The sequence below is a fragment of the Etheostoma spectabile genome, chromosome 10 (assembly GCF_008692095.1).
Source record: "Etheostoma spectabile isolate EspeVRDwgs_2016 chromosome 10, UIUC_Espe_1.0, whole genome shotgun sequence".
NCBI lineage: Eukaryota > Metazoa > Chordata > Actinopteri > Perciformes > Percidae > Etheostoma > Etheostoma spectabile.
Window position 1 is genome coordinate 20,572,876 of NC_045742.1, and position 20,368 is coordinate 20,593,243.

At 40.4% G+C, this 20,368-nt stretch overlaps 1 protein-coding gene across 4 annotated transcripts; it reads left to right on the forward strand.

Annotated features, from left to right (window-relative positions):
* The first annotated feature begins 3,223 nt into the window (after nucleotides 1-3,223).
* LOC116696423 (UDP-N-acetylglucosamine--peptide N-acetylglucosaminyltransferase 110 kDa subunit) lies at nucleotides 3,224-19,779 on the forward strand. 4 transcript variants are annotated; one of them, XM_032527416.1, is made up of 22 exons: nucleotides 3,224-3,603; nucleotides 6,510-6,690; nucleotides 7,583-7,826; nucleotides 8,212-8,280; nucleotides 11,561-11,677; nucleotides 11,766-11,845; nucleotides 13,058-13,253; nucleotides 13,384-13,524; nucleotides 13,652-13,752; nucleotides 14,071-14,224; nucleotides 14,673-14,774; nucleotides 14,897-15,094; nucleotides 15,561-15,719; nucleotides 15,850-15,939; nucleotides 16,066-16,191; nucleotides 16,315-16,485; nucleotides 16,618-16,734; nucleotides 16,981-17,151; nucleotides 17,564-17,716; nucleotides 17,803-18,055; nucleotides 18,371-18,494; nucleotides 18,574-19,779. In XM_032527416.1, exons 1-22 carry the CDS (start codon nucleotides 3,567-3,569, stop codon nucleotides 18,752-18,754), a joined length of 3,165 nt encoding a protein of 1,054 aa, XP_032383307.1. In that variant the 5' UTR covers nucleotides 3,224-3,566; the 3' UTR covers nucleotides 18,755-19,779. The 4 variants fall into 4 exon arrangements, with proteins under 4 accessions (XP_032383307.1, XP_032383308.1, XP_032383309.1 ...); XM_032527417.1 differs by having other exon boundaries at nucleotides 14,897-15,076; XM_032527418.1 differs by having other exon boundaries at nucleotides 3,225-3,603; nucleotides 6,540-6,690.
* The last annotated feature ends 589 nt before the right edge of the window (nucleotides 19,780-20,368 follow it).

Consider the following 20,368-nt stretch of genomic DNA (forward strand, 5'->3'; position numbering starts at 1 on the left):
AAGTCCAGGAGCATGAATCAAACTGCTAGTACCTGATGATTAACCTGGCAAGCAGCTAAAAGTCCAATATCTGCCTGCCTGTGATCCACAACGTGCAGTTTATCTTAGGACACAAATCCGATTTTAAAGCTTCACACATTTAAAAGTGACAGAACACTTTGTCTCACTGTGTTAGTGTGTCAACATTCACAGTAGGTGCGCAGGCCTGTGCTACAACGGTAAAATTGTTCCAGAGGAAATGCCTTTGTTCTGTCTTTTTTTCTGTCTATCTTAAGGAGAAGCATGTGCATTGCTGCAGGCCATCCGGCAAAGCAGTAAAGTGTTGTACTCATGCAGTTGGATTGTTGTCTACTTTCTGCCATAAGGTTAAATCTAATCCTTCTTCGCGTTTAACATTCATTGGCAATCTTGTAAATGTAGCCAATTTTTTTAAATCACTGAGTTCTGTATGACGACAACTGACAAATATAAGAAGTACATAATCTATCTACTTGTTCTTCATTCCAAGATATAATTTCAAGAAGGGCAAGTCTAGCAGCTTCAGGGTTACTTGTAACTATTTTATCGTGTGAGATGTGTATTGGAAAGATGCACTCAGTACAGTCGGGTCAGTTATCATCATCGGTTAGGTCTTGCCATGCCATCATCATGAAGTGACATTCAACGTCTTCATGAACTTCCACTTGATGATTGTCTAATTGTATCCATAGAATGAAATAAATACTTTTTTTTAGCATTCCTGCAGGGTTAGAGTGTCAATTCTGAATTATAAGACCTCTGGAAAACACCAATAACAATGCCATGAAATCAGGAGGACTCATTGATCAGTATAAGCCTGAAACTATTGATGGGCAGCCTACTACAATCCATGATGGCTGTTCCAGATGTGTCTGAGTAAAATAAAATTACCTCATTACAGTATAATATGTAACTCTGGCTGAGCTCATGCACTGTAAGACATGAACAAATAACTCCCTGTGTATCCCAAAGCGACCCTATTCAAGTATCTAGGAGAGCATTCCAAAACACTTCACACAATGTGGGTCAACAGCTTGCATTGGATATTCTCCTAAAACGAATGGGCTGAAATAATATAGGCCACTCATTTTGTAGCAGAATACTTTGGCCTAGCAATTAAACAGTACAACAAACTCCCAAAAATCTCCTGGCTATGCTGAGAGTTTAATAATGGCTAAATTGACCTGTGAGTAAATGAACCTCTTGCTCTCATGTGCTTCCTAAAATAGCTTGTGTGAAAGCAGGGTCTATTGTGGAGAGCTGCCACCGACCCTTTAGGCAGGAGAAGATGCGTTCACCCTGACCGCCTTCCTAGTGACTGTGGCCTGCACAAAAATAAAGCACGTCAGATGCAATTGCCATAGACACACGGTACCCATGACATCATTCTGTGCACAAGTGGCCGCTAAAGCAGTGTAAAAAGCGAGAGTAAAGGAGAGGAACGTGTGGAAGAGTACACAAACCCTGCACCCTATGCATGCTTTGAGCACACAGAGCAAAGCCAACATGGGCAATAATGTCTATTTTCCCATAGAGGGACTATGGGAAAAACTGGGCTGCAGAAAGCAGTAGCCCCCTTTTCATCATCTTCATGGCAGATTGGCACGTTAATGATGATCACTTCACGGGCCACATCCTTAAAATTGACAAGTGTTAAACATTTAAATAAGGATACACTGTGCGTTATGGGGGAATAAAATGAGGACCTATGTGGCATATAATGCAGGTTTCAAATATGTATTGACTGAGCTTTGTAATAAACTGTGACATTGGCCAAAATGTTTGTAGGTTTTGTTAACTGATGAAGGTGTTCTTTCAAAGGCGGTGTGAAATGTATAACAATAATCTAATGGTTGAATATAAAGACATATTATATAACACAACCCAGGGAATCCTATTGCCAACTACAGACATATAATTATTATTTTTGTGGGTCCTGCATTAATAACAAAAGGCAAGAGAAGCTAAGGCAAAAGAATGCATTTTGGAGGGCTGCAAAAATCTTACTTTGAAATAGGTTTACAGAGGTTGCCCTCTGTTGGTGATTATGAATCTTGCATACCTTCGACAGAAGCCCACACAGTACTTCCACAGATGAATTGTATGCATATCCTGGTTGGCCAAACTACAGATTCCATACACTAATTTAATAAACAGATAAACAAAATTATTATAAAGAGGTGGAGTTCATTATATGGCTAAATCATTTAATTGAAAATACAGATTGCCCCTGGACACTGGGATAGCACAATGTGTAACACCAAACAACACAGTGATAATATGCATAAAATGCAATATGTAGGAGTTAAATTGATGAATTTGTCCCTGTTTGGTTTGGTTCAAGGCTGTCGCAACACAAACAGCATTCGCTATAAGATATTTTGCCTTGGTAACCTTCACTAGCCTACTGTCTTGCATTGCTTGGGCTGTTTCTAATTCCCAGAGCAGGATTAGTTACTCAACTACAACCACGAAGCTACCTGCTTGTTTTGGTGTAAACTAGCAGACATTAAAGTGTTGGACCTTCACCTACATCCTGGACTACTACACCTGTCCATTGCACATAGGCCTAATATATATTTTTTTGCACATTATGCACTCAATCTATTCAGCATAATTTTTCTTATGTTAAACAGGTTATTTGTATATATTTGTTTTTGTATTTATATCATATTAATGTCCAATATGTACGCACCAACCACCAAGGCAATTTCCTTGGAAGTGTAATTTATTTGGCAATTGACCCTTTTCTGATTTCTACATGCAGGTCTACAATGGCCTCCACGCCGCATTTACTTTAGTGCTTTAACCAATTCATTAATGAATCTTATGATTAGCTATCCTAAATTATTCATTCAATCTTTTACCTTACTGACTACAGACTTTGACATTTCATTTCAGACATAGACTTCTTTCCATGCTGTCACCGACGAAAAAGTAATCCCATGACTCTTTGAAGCATATCAAATCACTTGCACTCTGTCTCACTGCACCAAGGTGTTCTTCCGCGCAATATAATTTGTAATCGGTTTATTTCCCACGATGAAACGTATAACGCACAGTTAGTAGACAATAATTCAACCCTGAATCCTAAGAATTATTATTTACTAATAAGAGATTTATTAAAATGTTCCATTCGTGTTTCCTCGTAATGGCGATGTGCGGATCTAGTTTCTCTAAAAAATGAGTTCCACCCATTTCGCCATTTTATGTTCCAAAGCAGCTTTGTTGTGAAGAGAAGCCAGTCTGATCTATAAGCAACGGCACATTTAATGCAAAATAAAATCTAGGTGTTAGAGATTGCAGTGAGATAAGTTGGGTAACCAGCTAAACTGATGTTATACATGGATTACTGCTAGATCTTTATGAAGCACTGTACGGGAAAATCAAAGATTAGGGTGGCGTTAGCTAGTTAAATTGACTTTACTTAGCTTGCCTGGCAACGTGTTTGCTAGTCAAATACTGCTCGTGGCACGTTTTTTCTCTGAAACTGTAGTCTACCAGAAGACACGTTGACGACCACAGTGCAAGACACGAAGACTGAGGAGATGGCGACCTCAGTGGGAAACGTGGCTGACAGCACAGGTTGGTTGATTTTATTTAGCCAACGTTACATGGAAAGTAAGCTGTGCAGACTTGTTAATGTCATGTTACAACATTAGCTAGCTAGCTCAAATGCGTATTAACGTAATTCAGGTTACTCAAAACATTAAATTGCTGAAAGCCTATTAACTTTACATTTGATCCACTCATTTTAATCAACGTTAGCTAACATGACTTGCTAGCCGCCAGCTCGATCGCATGTAGCTAGCTAGCTAGCGTTGATTAAAATGAGTGGAGCAAATGTAAAGTTAATAGGCTTTCAGCAATTTAATGTTTTGAGTAACCTGAATTACATTAATAAGCATTTAACGCTTAACTAAAGTGTTAAACACGGTGATATTTGCAACGTAGGCCCAGTTTCTGCCTATCCTTGCTTCAGTCTCGGGTTACTAAGCATAGCTAACGTTTTTTTTGGTAGCTGGTTGCAACTCAGCTAGCGTTAATGGATCTCTTAAAATAGTTTACGAGTGACAATTTCACGATTACGGGCAAGTGTATACACGTTGTATTAACGTTAAACTGAACCACACACCTGTATGTAACGTTTTTTGAAAAGGATTTTGCATAATGTTGGTTTGCAGTGTAGCTAACGTTTGTTAACGCGCAGCTAGCCGGAGCATGTGGCTAACTGTCGTTGTATTGTGTTGCTCACTGAGTGAGCAGAGAAAATGGCTTCCTCTGTTAAAAATGTCACCATCTTTGGGCCTGATTCTGCGTTCCCTTTACCTCGGTCACACCCGAATAGATCGCGTTCCAGTTAAGAGTCGGAAAAACGGGTAGGGGGACTTTAGCCAGGTTAGCCATTGTTAGCAAAACCCCTGGAAACGATGCATTATGTGGTGTTTTACACGTGCAAACACCGTAGCAACGGGCCCACAGTGTTTACTGCTGGTTTAATGAGACAAAATAATACTCAAGAGCCAAAACGGTACATTTATACACGCTTGATGCCTGTAGCAGCCATGTTGGGTTGTTAGGTCTGGGTTGGTTCGGTTCTCCCGAGTTTCGAGTGAGATGTTCGACTTCTGGGGACATTTCCTACTGAGAAAGAAGAACAGAAGACATCACGACTTCCCAGCTGTAGCGTTATATTACTGTTACTCTGATGGCAAGCGACCCTGCCAAGGCTCTACAGCGGTCTGCTGTTAAAAATACCTGTACAGACATCGGTGTTTTACACAGATGCACACTGTTAATTACTGTTTTGTTTTGTTATCCTAATGGTGCTCAATGGGTCTGATTGTGGTCTTTAACAGCACTCTGCCTGACTGTGGATCCGTGCATAATGCCAGGGCGCTTTATGTAATCATCCATCCACCCTTCATTATTGCTAAGGACACTTGATCTACTGCGAACTTAGTGTATGCTCTGGCTTTATGGCATCCGTTTGCAGGCTTGTGTATCCACTGTACACCAGTTGGAATTTCTTCAAACCAGTCCTCCCCTTCCACACACTTAGCAGCAGCAAGTGACACTGTAGGTCATGGTTTCTCCTATTTTGGCCAAGAGCGTTTTGATAAAATGTGAATCATATCATCAATATTTACAACCCCACATTATCTGCTATGTTAAAGCCTCTGAACAACCACGCAGGTGTTATTTGCATAGATTGAAGGTGGGACAGAACTTTGATGGATCACAAATCTTTATCTACCAATAAGAATAAAGGTGTAATTTGCCCTGCACTTTCAGGCAAAACAAAGCTTACAGGAGGAAGATGTCAATCAAACAGTCTATACGCACTTTCACAGTCCAAACCCACAATGGAAAATACCTAAGTGGGTGTTCAGAACCTATAAGGCTGTATGGTTTTTTTAAAATATGACTTGACCGTACTGTCAAGCTTTTGATTCATCTATTAAAATGTGAAATCCAAAATGTCCCTTGAATTTCTGCCATTGTATCATCCCCCTCCCTGTTTTGTTTTTCATCTCATGCATTTATTTTGTTGCCAAATCTTTTATTACTTTTTCGTACTTTGTGGGTGGAAACCCTGGTTTATTCAGTTGAACGTAAAATAGCATCTCATTTATCTTTTTGGTCCATCAGTAATCTAAACTAGGGCTGCGCTATATGATGAAAATATCTAATTGCAATTGTTTTCTCAAACATTGCGATATAATTCACAATGTTGGAGATCATTATTGTATCATTATTATTTTAACTTATAAATGTTACAATTGAAAAAGATTATATTGGGATTTTTGCAAGGATTTGTAGTAAACAAAGATCCTTTCTTTAGTCTCTAAGATAGGATTTTTAGACTGCAACAACTCTGCAGCACCACAAAACTTTACTAAGACTAGTTTGACATATTTTGCCTTTAACAAATATTGGGCCCTCCTGCGATTTAGATATTGCACTAGTCAATATTGCTCTTTTGATAAATTTGCAATATAACTGTGCCGCCCTAATCTAAACTGTGCCAGAAACATGGAACACTACAACTCTACATTTATTTGGAATTTATTCAATCTTAGTAGAGGTCTTTTAGCTAAGGGGTCTTGTTTTAAAATCATTCTCACGCTAAAACATTTACGCATACAGTTCTGCTCTTATGTGAGCAATGCAATTCTAAAACATGCTTACATTTTTACCATATTTAAAAAAAACAGTAAAAACCTTTTTTTTGACCAGAGATTTTTTTTTTTTTTTATCCAATCAGGACCCCAACAGTTAAAATCGGAATGTAAAATTCCCACAGATTAGTCGTGATTAATCTATGCGCTTTTGTTTTCTGTTGAGTTGAAATTAAAATCGGTTATTTGTCATTGACCACATTAGCTTTGTCGCTTTTATTTGCTTTTTGTTTTCATTTGTCTGCTTTCATTTCTTCCATCACCTCTAACATGTTGTTTCCCCCTCCTTGGGATGTGTTGGTGCTCCAGAACCGACAAAACGTATGCTTTCCTTCCAAGGGTTGGCCGAGCTGGCGCACCGGGAGTATCAGTCCGGGGACTTTGAGGCAGCTGAGCGACACTGCATGCAGCTATGGAGACAGGAGCCTGATAACACTGGCGTGCTGCTGCTCCTGTCCTCCATCCACTTCCAGTGCCGAAGACTCGACAGGTGAGGTGGGGGGGTTTGCAACGCACACTGAGCATGTGGCGTGGAAGTAGCACAGAATAATGGGTCAGCTGTGACTTTCACTGCGCACACAGCGGTTCTGGGGAGTCAAGTGCAACAACTGAGCAGTCTTCTGGAAATCCTGTTGCTCAGTTTAATATGGTCTCACTCTGTCCCCCTCATAATTCTAACACCGTGGTGTTACTCTGGTGGTGGACATACCCTTGCTTTGCAGGTGCCATGGTGATGGTTTTGGGTCTTCTAAGTTACAGGTTTAAGTTTTCAATCTTGTTTACTCTTTTCTTGCAATGTCAGCAGTATACTCTAAAAGTCATTTCAACTTGGTTTCAATTGTAATTTCAATTTAGTATCCTACTACTGTAAAATAAAGAAGAAAAAAAAGGATTAAGAAAGAAAATGTGCAGACAAATCTGAAATGATTACTTGATAAGCTTTAATAATTTACTAAATAATGAGTTTGGTTGGGGATCATACATTGTTCATTAAGTAAAAATATTCAAAGTAGCTAGTAAAGCATGGGCACTGACCATCAAAGCAAAAAATGGTGCATATTCTTCATTATATATGCACCACTTGTCTGTGTACAGTACTGTGGAGTATACTGCCAGCATGATGACTTTGCATTATGGACACTCAGATCATGGATTCTGAAATTGGTGAAATGTGTGTTATATTGTGTCATGTATTAATGTTTTCTACATTTTAAGGATATTAATCTTAATGTGCTATTTAATTTTTTACCTCTTTGCCTAAAACAAGTTTCTCATTTTCGCCACTCACACCATGCGGCTTCCTCTACACGAGGCAATGTTCCAACACTGTCAGCCACTTCCTTCAGGTTTGTGACCATTTTGTACCCGTTTTGGCCCTACAGGTCTGCTCACTTCAGCACCTTGGCCATCAAACAGAACCCAATGTTGGCGGAGGCCTACTCCAACCTGGGGAACGTCTACAAGGAGCGTGGACAACTGCAGGAGGCCATAGAGCATTATCGCCATGCTCTGAGACTGAAACCAGATTTTATTGATGGATACATCAACTTGGCTGCTGCTTTGGTGGCTGCAGGGGACATGGAGGGAGCAGTGCAGGCTTATGTGTCGGCATTACAGTACAACCCTGTAAGTGACATGCCATTTGTTGAAATCCTTAAAGAGTGACTTAACACTAGGTTGAAAAGCGGTGTTTGGCTGCTCTTTGGTTCTGGCAAGTCTGTTTCACCTCTGATCTCTGGCATGTGTAGTTGGGTGTGCTCGGAAAATTCCAGTGTATTTTACTTAAGCAAGGTAAAAAGTTAAGTTTAGATTCAAACCCTGGACCTCTGCATTGAGGCATAAACCTCTCGGTACATGTGTGCCCGCTCTACCACTGAGCCAACCTGGCCATGCTAAGTTACTCTTTAATTTGACAGCAAATTCTATTTGCTTCATTTTTGTTGTCAACACATTGATCTGTGTTTTATTGTAGCAGTAAAATTAAAATGTTTGTTGTTGTTTTTCCCGCCAGGATCTTTATTGTGTGCGTAGTGACTTGGGCAACTTGCTTAAAGCCCTTGGGCGTTTGGAAGAGGCTAAGGTATGTTACAGCGCGTTGGCATTTGTATATTTGTTTGTATTTTCGTTGTAGATTTTTTTTCTTTTTTTTTTTTGTACATGTACTTTTGTTTTGCCCTCCCACTAAGGCCATAGATATTGTTCCTTTCCCCCCTTTGATATTTTAAGCCAAATTAAGTCCATTCCTACAACCCTCTCGGCCAAGTGAAGGACCGGACATGGTAGCTTTTTCTCATGTCTCAGAGTTGCAGGAAGCTTCTACCCCCTAACTTTTTAAAGACCTTTGAAGTTATTGGACTGCAATTAATCAACACCCGTATGAGGCAACCCATTTTTCTGTAATTTTAAAACTAATCCATGTACACAGACTTTCTTTTAATTACTTTTTAGACAGTTTCATCTTTTTTTTTTCAGTATAGTATTTGTATCACCTTTTGTCCTTTTGCTTTACCCCAACCTTTTACCAGAGGTCAGCCCCTTTCAGGAAGAAAGGCTGGAATTTTTTAAATCCAAACATTTGATCTATATTGTCAATTTTGAACCTCAGCCCATGCATTTTCATATAGATTTTGGAGGGAAAATGCTGGCTCGGTCTTTGAAGAATATATGAACTGATGAGAAGCTAGTTTATTTTTGCAGTGCAAAAGATAAGATGGTTTCTAACCTAACCACTACACTCCGATATTTATCAAGTGTCCAAAATCAAGCTTTTGGTCTCTGCATGCTGTCAGTACAGTTGCTGCCAGTGTGGGTTACACTCCCCTTGTCATTAAAGATCACATAACGGGGCTCCCAGGGTTGGGTCAAATCTGGAGATATGGAGTAGTCTCAGTGGTTACAGGCCATCTTATTTCGTGCTAGAGGGGGGTAAAGGAGTGGGGAGGAGCATCAGGGAGTCACAAGCTCCCCTGCTCTGTCGCTCCACCCCCCGCGCGCTTGCTAAGGATTGGTGGAGTAGGCTCGCTGAGAGCTGCCTTCCTGACCCTATGCCCGTTCAGTGCTGAAGCACATCCCAACTGTGCTTTTCATGCACACATGCATGAGTTCTTCTTTTTGACTATGGTTGATAATGAAAGTTGTACCCAGCTGGCTATTTATTCTGATATCCACTGCTGTTGAATAGTGTGTTAAACTTTGTGGGTTTAAGAGAGCTCATTCTCAAGTGCCTTAAAAATGGTTCCAGTGTTGTCAGGCAGACAGCTCACAATCTGTACTCCACCACCTGCGCCAGATGCTGGGTTAGAAAGACAGGCCCGCGCAGCAACAGCGATGACTTCTTTATTTCAGAGCTTTCGGAGGCTTCTAGATACCAATAATTACACCACAGACTTTTCTCCCCACCCATTGGCCAGGATTCAAGAAAGCAGGCCAGGATAAAGAAATACAAGATTTGAAAATATTTCATGAAAATGCTAAAAGATCAAAAGAAAATGATTAATACTTCTTCCCTTTTCCTTCGAATATGTAATACTATTCCCAACAAAATGGGATCAGTTCATTTGGCCAAGATCAAGCCAGTAACTGCCCTCCTGTAGTTTGATATGAAAACTGAATTGATGGACAGCTGGAAACTGACCTAAACCCATATTTTACTGATAAACTGAACATATCAAAGCCTTTCTTCCCTCCCAGTCACCCTAAAAGCATTTTTTTTCTTTGAAATGAAACATTCATTGCATGAATGAAGCATAGCCTATGTTGTGATTTTGGAAGAACCTGTTTTATTTCCATATTTAAAAAAAGAATGTATTGTTTAAAGACTTTTACTAACGATCTTGTTTTCTGATTTTGTCTCTTTTGGTTTTTCCACAACTGATATTGTTATTTAGAAGGTTTCAGGTGGGTGACACTATTCCTGCGTAGGTGCCTGGAGGAAAGGAACACTAGGGCAGCCTCAGTCCTCTTCTTCCAGCCAGCTGCGGCCGCCACTCTGACACAGTCCAAAAATATGGTAACGGGTTTGTAACTGACAACAAAAGAAAAACCACCTCACTTCATGCTCCTCTGTCTTGTGGCTGCCTTTGAAGAGCAAAAGAAAAAAAGTAGCAAAATAAATTACAGTAAGCATTTCTGACAATATGCTATACTAATTACCCAATTCTGTATTAAGTAAAAAGAAACTAGGATTTGGAAGCAATAATCGTGAAAAATCAAGTAAGAACCCTCTAACTCTTACATGTTGTTTATTTTTCCTGTTTTGTTTTTCCTTCTTTATTTGGAGTTGCAGCGTTCTGATGATGCAGATAAAGCGCTGTGAGTCTGCAGTAGCGCAGGGGCTGCGCAGCGATATCCTCCAAGCGGAAAGCGCAAGCATGCGACCCACACCCCCTCTCTCCCTTTGGCCTGTTGCTTGCGGACCTCTCCCCACTCACAACCAGCCTCGCTCCCGAATGCCCCTAAATCTCAGACATCATTGGCTTTTGAAAAACAAAAAAACCTTATTTCCTCATGTGAAGTAAAACCGTTTGGCTAATTCAAATTAAAAGTGGCTTGTTGCATATTGGCTGTTTATTTCCAAATGCCCCTTTCCTAAAATCCCATTGTAGCCATGGGATGAGCCCTCAATCCTTCCTTTATTCTGAGATACTTTATGGGTGCTGAGTGTGTGCCGGTCTGGTGTTTCAGGTGACCTGCAAGGGGTTGTTGGTCTGCAGCTGTCTTACCTGGCCATTCAGCGAGCGCAGCAGCGGAATGAATGAATGAATGACCATTGCCAGGAGCATGGTCACGCGAACAGCATTATATGGAGCATTGTGGTGGTGGCAGTAGACACACACCACACGCTCGCGTTTGTTGCGCACGCATTACAGGGACCATCACTTGCACGAACTGTCAAGCATCCTAGGTTGTAAGATATGCCCACATAAAATCGATTTTTACATTTTAATATCCTATTTAGTTCTTTGGGTTATAACTAATTGGTGTGTGTGGAATTCTAAGAGATCAGCAGACTGTACCTGATGTGGGGACCACTACATTTGGCTTGAATGTGGTCATAACTGAAGGATGAGGGCATACGTGTGGGTGTTGGTTGGATCCGCGCAGCGTAGGAAAAAGCAAAGCAGCTTAGCGCGGCAGACTTGTGCGCACGCGAGCCCATGCTGCAGACTCACTTTTTGCCGTGATGGAGAATAGTCACTAATTTTGATTTCTCTGCCCTTTTTGTTTTTTCTTACTTTTATTCTCAATCTTCTATTTGTTTTTATTTTACAAACCCCTGTCCTCCCCTCTACACGCTATACCTCTCCCATTCTACCTATTCTCCTCCTTTCCTATGGTTTTTCATTTTGAACCCATCGAAGGCTTGTTACCTGAAAGCCATTGAGACTCAGCCTAACTTTGCAGTGGCTTGGAGCAACCTGGGCTGTGTGTTCAATGCCCAAGGAGAGATATGGCTGGCCATACACCATTTTGAAAAGGTCAGTTGTATAATTTTTCAATTCTACCACTTTCTGTCTTGGTATATTAAGTTGTCCAACGTTTTTAAGCTTGGGTTTCAATTTTTAGGCAGTGACTCTGGACCCAAACTTCCTTGACGCATACATCAATTTAGGAAATGTTTTGAAGGAAGCCCGCATCTTTGACAGGTGAGTCAAAATCATGACATACAGTGGCTTGCATAAGTTTACACACCCATGCTGAAGTTGATTTAAAAAGAGAAATAAAAAAAAATAATAATAAAAACTTTTGGAAATTGATCAATATGTCTTCAAGAAATTTAGGTAAATCCTACTTTTTAAGGACACCAATTTTCTTTGTGAATGAACAATGTATTGTAAATAAACGTTCTTCATTAAAATACAGGGGGCAAAAGTATACACACCCCTATGTTAAATTCTCATAGAAGCAGGCAGATTTTTGTTTTTAAAGGCCAGTTATTTCACGGATCCAGGATACTATGCACCAAAGTTCCCTTGGCCTTTGGAATTAAAATATCCCCACAACATCACATACACTTCACCATACATAGAGATAGGCATGGGAACGTTCCGTACGATCATCTCTCGATGCAAATCAAACCAGCTATTAAGCTAACTGAAATAACACCATGCCTATCTCTATGTATGAAGAAGGGTATGTGATGATATGGGGTTATTTTAATTCCAAAGGCCAAGGGAACGTTATCAGGATGCATGGATCCATGAAATAACTGGCATTTAAAAATAAAAATGTCTCTGTTTCTATGGGAATTTAACATAGAGGTGTGTATACTCATGCCCCCTGTTTTTTAAGAACTTTATTTATTTACAATACATTATTCATCCACGAAGAAAATTGGTGTCCTTAAAAGGCTGGATTTTCTTCAATTAATGTATTAAGATCCATTTCCAAAAGTTTTTTTTGTTTTATTCCTCTTTTTAATCAACCTTTGCAAGGGTGTGTTAACTGTAGCAGACAGTAGGATACTCCCTTCATACATTAATGTCTGCTCTTTTGTCTTTTAAAAGCACTGCCCTTCCACACCCTATGTGGAATTTCAAATGAGTCAAAAACTAGGCAGGGCAGATTTATTCCACCTTCATAACTGACACCACAGTCATAGCTGTAATTGTTTTTATATATATATATATATATATATATATATATATATATACACACACACACACACACTTAATGTGCTTCAGTAGTTATAAAATGGTGTGAGAAGTGACCAATTCCTCAATTACGCTGCTGATAGCTTGTGAGAAGTTAATTTAAAAGAAAGTGGACTATCTACAAGTGGACTAACTACAATTTGGAGTTATGCAAAAGATTGATCTTGGGCTCATCCTTGTATCCATCTTGTCTTATGTTTCCAGAGCTGTGGCTGGATACCTAAGAGCCCTGAGTCTTAGCCCCAACCATGCGGTTGTCCATGGAAACCTGGCCTGTGTCTACTACGAGCAAGGCCTCATTGACCTGGCTATTGACACCTACCGCCGTGCTATTGAATTGCAGCCCCACTTCCCTGATGCCTACTGCAATTTAGCAAATGCCCTGAAGGAGAAAGGCAATGTAAGGCAGCATTTTGTGGGTCCCCAGTAAAGCCCATCTTAAATACCAACCTTTTGTGTAGTTGTTTGGTATCTTTGAGTTTGTAAGCATTTACTGAATTTAACTTATAAAATGCCAATGTCTTTCGCAGGTCTCTGAAGCAGAAGAGTGCTACAACACAGCCTTGCGTTTGTGTCCAACACATGCAGACTCTCTTAACAACTTGGCCAATATCAAGCGTGAGCAGGGCAACATTGAGGAGGCCGTCCAGCTCTATAGGAAAGCACTGGAGGTGAGTTTAGGAGTTAACTGGTATTTTCTGCTGTGGAAATGTCCGTTTAACAGGACTATCATGATTGCGGTAAATGAGCGTGGCATTTCTTGAACAAATCTTGCTAACCCTTTCTGTTTTTTGTCAGGTGTTCCCGGAGTTTGCAGCAGCCCACTCTAACCTTGCTAGTGTCCTACAGCAACAGGGAAAACTCCAGGAGGCCCTTATGCACTATAAGGAGGCCATCAGGTTAGTAAACCTATGCTACAGCTACCAGGTATTGTTGTACAACTGTTTAAGTAAAACCTTTTAATGCACCTTATAATATTGGTATGATGCCACAACACTTAGATATTTCATCAGTTGGGGAACATGTAAAAGCTCCATGTTCTGTACAGTTTTACCTGGGGGGTTTATTTTTTTCTACATGCAGTCTTTTCTAAAATAAATGGTCATAAATCAAGGTAGTTTTATTTTTTTTATTTTTTTTTTTAAACAAGACTTACTATAGCCTAATTAAGTAATGTTGTTATGCACGTTAAAACTGTTTTTCTGTTTGGATTTTAGAATCAGCCCCACATTTGCTGATGCCTACTCAAACATGGGCAATACACTGAAGGAAATGCAAGATGTACAGGGAGCGCTGCAATGCTACACCCGTGCCATCCAGATCAACCCTGCCTTTGCTGACGCTCACAGCAATTTGGCCTCTATCCACAAGGTGAGGAATTATTCTTAATTTTAACTTTCGATCTTATTTCCTTATTGTTTGCCGTTATGATTACTGATTTTGTTCAGAATTGTGCCACATCGCTGTAGGGCTTTACGTAGCCTGGGTGACCCAACAGCTCTAACAGCAATTACATTGCAATAAGTGTCTCTCAATAACACTCAAGTTATATTTGTACTTATCTATAAACATTTTGATTTGGTCTGTAACAGTATACTACCTAATGGGTTAATGCTAGTTAAATTGATAATGAACTTTTGGCCCGATAAAGGGGTAATTGCAATTTTATAAAGAATGTGTTTTGATTCCTTTTTGGAGTTGCATACATATAATGAACACATATATGGCTTACCACCTGTTCTATGTACTGCATTATACTGCATATATTGTAATTTCATGCATTTTGGTTTTGTATTCTAAACTTTTTCTTCACCATTAGGATTCTGGAAACATCCCAGAGGCCATTGCATCTTACCGCACAGCCTTGAAACTCAAGCCGGACTTTCCTGATGCTTACTGCAATTTGGCACATTGCCTACAGGTTTGTTCATATGGCAATACATATATTTGTCAAATATTTACTGTACATACAATAGTCATTTGTTTTACTTTTGTTGAATTAAAAGGTCATTTTCTAACTTCTCTCATTCTCCTCACTCCCAGATTGTGTGTGACTGGACAGATTATGATGAGCGGATGAAGAAGCTTGTGAGCATTGTGGCTGACCAGCTGGATAAGAACCGCTTGCCTTCAGTGCACCCACACCACAGCATGCTGTATCCACTGTCGCACGGATTCCGCAAAGCCATTGCTGAACGCCACGGAAACCTTTGCCTGGACAAGGTACACGCACTGATCAAAGCAAGTAACCTTTAATTCATTTTTGGGGGGCGGGGGGGTGGAAGGTGGCTGGTGATGGCAGTGGCTGCCTGCAGGGATATGGGGAAGGTAAGGGATGGGCGAGATACTGGATATATTTATCTTTGTAGAAAAGAGGTGGAAGGTGGTGGTGAATGGGTTGCTTGCGGGGATGGGGATATGGTTTAGGTTGGACATGGTTTTAGATGAATTTGTGGTTGTTTATGGTTAGTACAAATTTATTAATTTATTGATATCAGAAGTGTTGTGGTTTCCTTCTGTAGTCCACTTGCAGTCAAAGATATATTGACAAATCACATTTGAGTGGGCTTTGGTTGCATGCAGGTAAACAGCCTGTTTAGAGAGTAAAAGGCATACAGCGGAATCCTAATAACTATTGGCAGTGTGTGTAACTATCATGGCTACCCTGCTGTAGCTGTATTCTTACACACTATTGCTAATTCCACAGATCAATGCACTGCACAAACCTGCTTTTGAGCATCCGAAGGATCTGAAGGCCAGCGGTGGACGTCTGCGTGTTGGCTACGTCAGCTCTGACTTTGGCAACCATCCTACTTCTCATCTGATGCAGTCCATTCCTGGAATGCACAATCCTGAGAAATTTGAGGTAGGGGATCTTTCTATCCTAGAATTTAAAAACTTGACCTGACAAGTCTATATAATGCATGTTACTAATGCATAGTCTTGTCTGTAAATGATACAAGGGTTGACTGTAATAGTCTTGCTTTTTCTTCAAGGTTTTCTGCTATGCTCTGAGCCCCGATGATAGTACCAACTTTCGTGTGAAAGTGGTAGCAGAGGCTCATCATTTCACAGACCTCTCACAGGTAACTGACCTAGAGTTGCTTCTTCATCACTATTTATCTATTTAGTGTGTTTTAGAGTGTCTATTAACCATAAGGATATCTTCACAAAACCATTTTCACTTCAACTGTCTGGTACCTCTCCTTCAGATTCCTTGCAATGGCAAGGCAGCTGATCGCATTCACCAGGATGGAGTCCACATTCTGGTCAACATGAATGGATACACCAAGGGAGCCCGAAATGAGCTGTTTGCCCTCCGCCCTGCCCCCATTCAGGTGATTGCTACATGTGATTTGTGATAGTGGTGACACAGATTTGTATCTCTGGGTAAACGTCACTTGTGCAAATAAATGAATGCATCTTCACAGTTGCATTAATCTGATCTTTAATCTCAACAGACTATGTGGCTGGGTTACCCCGGAACAAGTGGGGCTCCCTTCATGGACTACATCATCTCTGACAAGGAGACATCACCTTTGGAAGTAGCTGAACAATATTCTGAAAAACTGGCTTACATGCCCCATACTTTCTTTATTGGAGACCACGCCAACATGTTCCCTCACCTCAAGGTTTGTCCATCCTCATTTTCTTGCTATTTGTTTCTATGTGTGTCTTGTTTTTCAAAACAAAATAAATAGGAACAACACTATATAAAATATAATCAGGGTGTGTATAACATTTTTTCTATTTTTGGCCCACAGAAAAAGGCTGTGATTGATTTCAAATCTAATGGACACATCTTTGACAACCGCATCGTGCTTAATGGTATTGATCTGAAGGCCTATTTGGACAGTCTGCCAGATGTGAAAGTGATAAAGGTGAGTTAAGAGAATTTCCAAACCAAATTGTTGTAGTTAAATTTTGGACCTCAAGATGGCATCATTTTACCATTTGTTTGTTATATTGTTCTAACAGCCGAACAAACAAATCACTTTCTGTCTTTGGGTTATGTTCATAAGAAATCATTAATATATGTAAAATGAACCACACAGTCAAAAATATCATTGACTGATTATTCATTGAACCAAAGTGGAGTATTCAATCTGAAACTGTTCTCTGACCAGATGAAGTGTGACAACAACCAGGAAGCTGCTGGGGACACAAATGGAGCTCTGTCCATGCCCGTAATCCCCATGAACACAGCAGCTGAAGCAATCATCAACATGATCAACCAAGGCCAAATCCAGGTCACAATCAATGGATTCACTGTCAGCAATGGCCTGGCCACCACACAGGTATGTCAAACTCGGCCCCACTTGTCCTATGTCCAGGTATATCATGGGTACAAAACATCTACAAATGCAGAAATGGGCAAGGGCAACCATTTACTTTAGGTTGCTGCTTTTCCAGATCTTTTCAGCAAAAGAGGTTGTTGTCTCTGAGACTGGGTCCTTACAGGTATGAGGATTCATGAAATTATGGTGGAAGCACAGACCTGTTGGTGAGGGAAATGGTGGCACTATGGATTGGCTGTAAAATAAATGATGCCGTTGTGTCTTGGCTTCCCAAACGACACGTTATCACCAGTAAGCTCGGTACCATCCAAGTTGATCAAACGGTCGAGACCTGTCCCTTATAATAACTCTTCAGGGTGAAAGCTTTGAGGCCACTCCACCTCTAAGCATACTGTTTTGTCCACCATATTAGATCAACAACAAAGCTGCCACTGGGGAGGAGGTGCCACGCACAATCGTTGTGACAACCCGCTCCCAGTATGGTCTCCCAGAGGACTCAATTGTTTACTGCAACTTTAACCAGCTCTACAAGATTGACCCCCCCACTCTTCAGATGTGGGCTAATGTAAGTTGGATAGACTTGGTTATGTAATTGCTTTGCGTGTTCCTTTTGTGGGGAAAATCTGCTTTAAAGCTATCCTCTCCCTGCAGATCCTAAAGCGTGTGCCAAACAGCGTTCTGTGGCTTCTTCGCTTCCCTGCTGTCGGCGAGCCCAACATCCAGCAGTATGCCCAGAACATGGGTGTGCCTGGCTCGCGCATCATATTTTCTCCTGTGGCCCCCAAGGAGGAGCATGTGAGAAGGGGCCAGCTGGCTGATGTGTGCCTCGACACACCTCTGTGCAATGGTCACACCACAGGCATGGACGTTCTCTGGGCTGGAACACCCATGGTCACCATGCCAGGTAAGGGAACTAGAGTATCAAGGGACTTGATTGCTAATTGAATACATGTAATGCAACAATTTTACAGATTAAAATGTTTGATTTCTTGTGATAAAATAACTAGTAAATGAAGAACAGATTTCAAGTCAAGGCTGCTTTTAATTGTAGACTTAGACTTCTCTTTATTGATCCTTTTGAGATGACTCCCGCAAGGAAATTGAAAATTCCAGCAGCAGTTTTAGCAAGAGAAAAAGAAATTAAAAAATAGATAAAAAAGACACTATAAAGACAACAAAATAACAATAATAAGAACCTCTGTAAAACCTTTTTGTAAAGGTGAGACCCTTGCCTCCCGCGTTGCTGCCTCACAACTCCGCTGTCTGGGCTGCCCGGAGCTAATAGCCCAGAGTCGTCAGGATTATGAGGACATAGCAGTCAAACTGGGCTCTGACATGGAATAGTAAGTAGAATTTGATCTGACTCCTTTTGAAAAACATTTAACTCTGAAGTCTGACCATTTTTTTCCTTTCTCCTTTTAGCCTGAAGATGGTTAGAGCACGTGTTTGGAAGCAGCGAATCTGCAGCCCTCTTTTCAACACCAAGCAGTACACAGCTGATCTGGAGAGGCTCTATCTGCAGATGTGGGAGCACTATAGCAATGGCAAAAAGCCAGAACCCCTGGTCAAAATCCACTCCGTAGAGACCAGCGAGAATGCCTGAACAGGAAGCACAATGAAATCTTTTCCTTGGACACCAAACATTTTCCCCCCCACCCCCGCTTTTTTTTTTGTTTTGTTCTTTTTACCATTATCAGAACCCTTTGCTTGGAAAGGTCAGTGTCCACTCCAGCCCTCTCCTTCATTGATTGTCTCCATCACACTCATTTACTAATACTCGGACTCTTTTGTAAAAGAGCCAACAGATGTACACATTTCCCCGCCCATCACATCCGTTGTTTCATCACACATCTGCATTCCTGAGCCAGATGGAGCATGAGACTTTCAGGCACCTCATCTGAGACTCTTGTCCTAAAACACAGTATATCTGGTGAGCATGAGAGGATTGTGAATGCCGTGCTACCCCTTCATTACTTGGATTCATGGATTTTTTTTGTTTTGTTTGTTTTGTTTTCTCCTTTCGGTGTGCATGCAGGACTAACTGCAGCCTGTGGAAAGAATGCCCAGCCGTCAGTACTTGTTGATCTATTTATAAATGGATTGAGAGTGTTGTTTCAAAAGGACAATGTTTCGGCATGGAAATTGTAACTGATTTAAGTTTCATCAGCTTTAAAATGCAATTGTAAAACTTAGATTTCAACTGCTCTTTAGTCTTTGTCTTGAGCTGTTATTAAATTACTGCAATGAATAGATGTTAAAGTTTTGAGGAATATGGTCTAGATGAATACTTCTTCCTCCATCGCCAGATGCCAACTTATATTAATTTTGTGGTCCATTGAGGAATATGTTCAGTGGCTGCTGTCCTGTTTGATGTCACACATTGCTTGTAAAGATGATTAGACAAAGCTGGACCATGGCGGTTTAATTCATTGGAAAGGGCCTAATTTTCAGTTTAGATGTTGGAGTTGTCCGCAAATCTTGTTTTTTAATCTCTCAATCCAGGAATGGACTAGGTAAGTATTTTCTAAGGTTTTTTTTGTTTTTGTATTGTCCGTCAACTGTATGCTTTCAATGATGCCGTGAGGTTCTAAATATAATTTAAAAAAATAAAGGGATGGCAAAACTCTGTACAGTCTATTGCACTCACTTCATTCAGTTGTTGGAAGCAACAAATGTAGACACCTAGCATAGATTACTGTGTACATGTTGTATGAATCTAAAAATAAATTACAATTCTTTTTGAAAATTGTTTTGGTCCATTCTAGTATGAAAGATCAGTCTGCTAACCCTAACCCTGATGGTCACCATAGTGAGTTGCCAGATGTATTATCCATTGTGACCAAGGTAATTCAACTGCGTTTGTTTTTCCTTACTCTCAAACTTATACAAATATAGTCCTGTGTTCAAAATGAAGTCAGCATAATGTGCTCGTTGTTGAAAAAGCTTACAATATTGTGCATTGTAAACGTTAAAGCACTTAAATGTTAACCTGGATTCCAGTCGAGTTTAGGTGGTCGCTAAGACGATGGGGCGCAGTGGAAACCCTGTGGTCATTGTGGTTTCTCAATAGGTAATGAATACACTTTGAAAATATAACCAATAAAAAAGCACACAAACATAATGGTTTCAAGAATGTGGACTCATACGGAGACTATTTATTTGAAAAAAACATGAACAAATGTAATGCTATCACCATAATTGTTTAAATGGGGACATT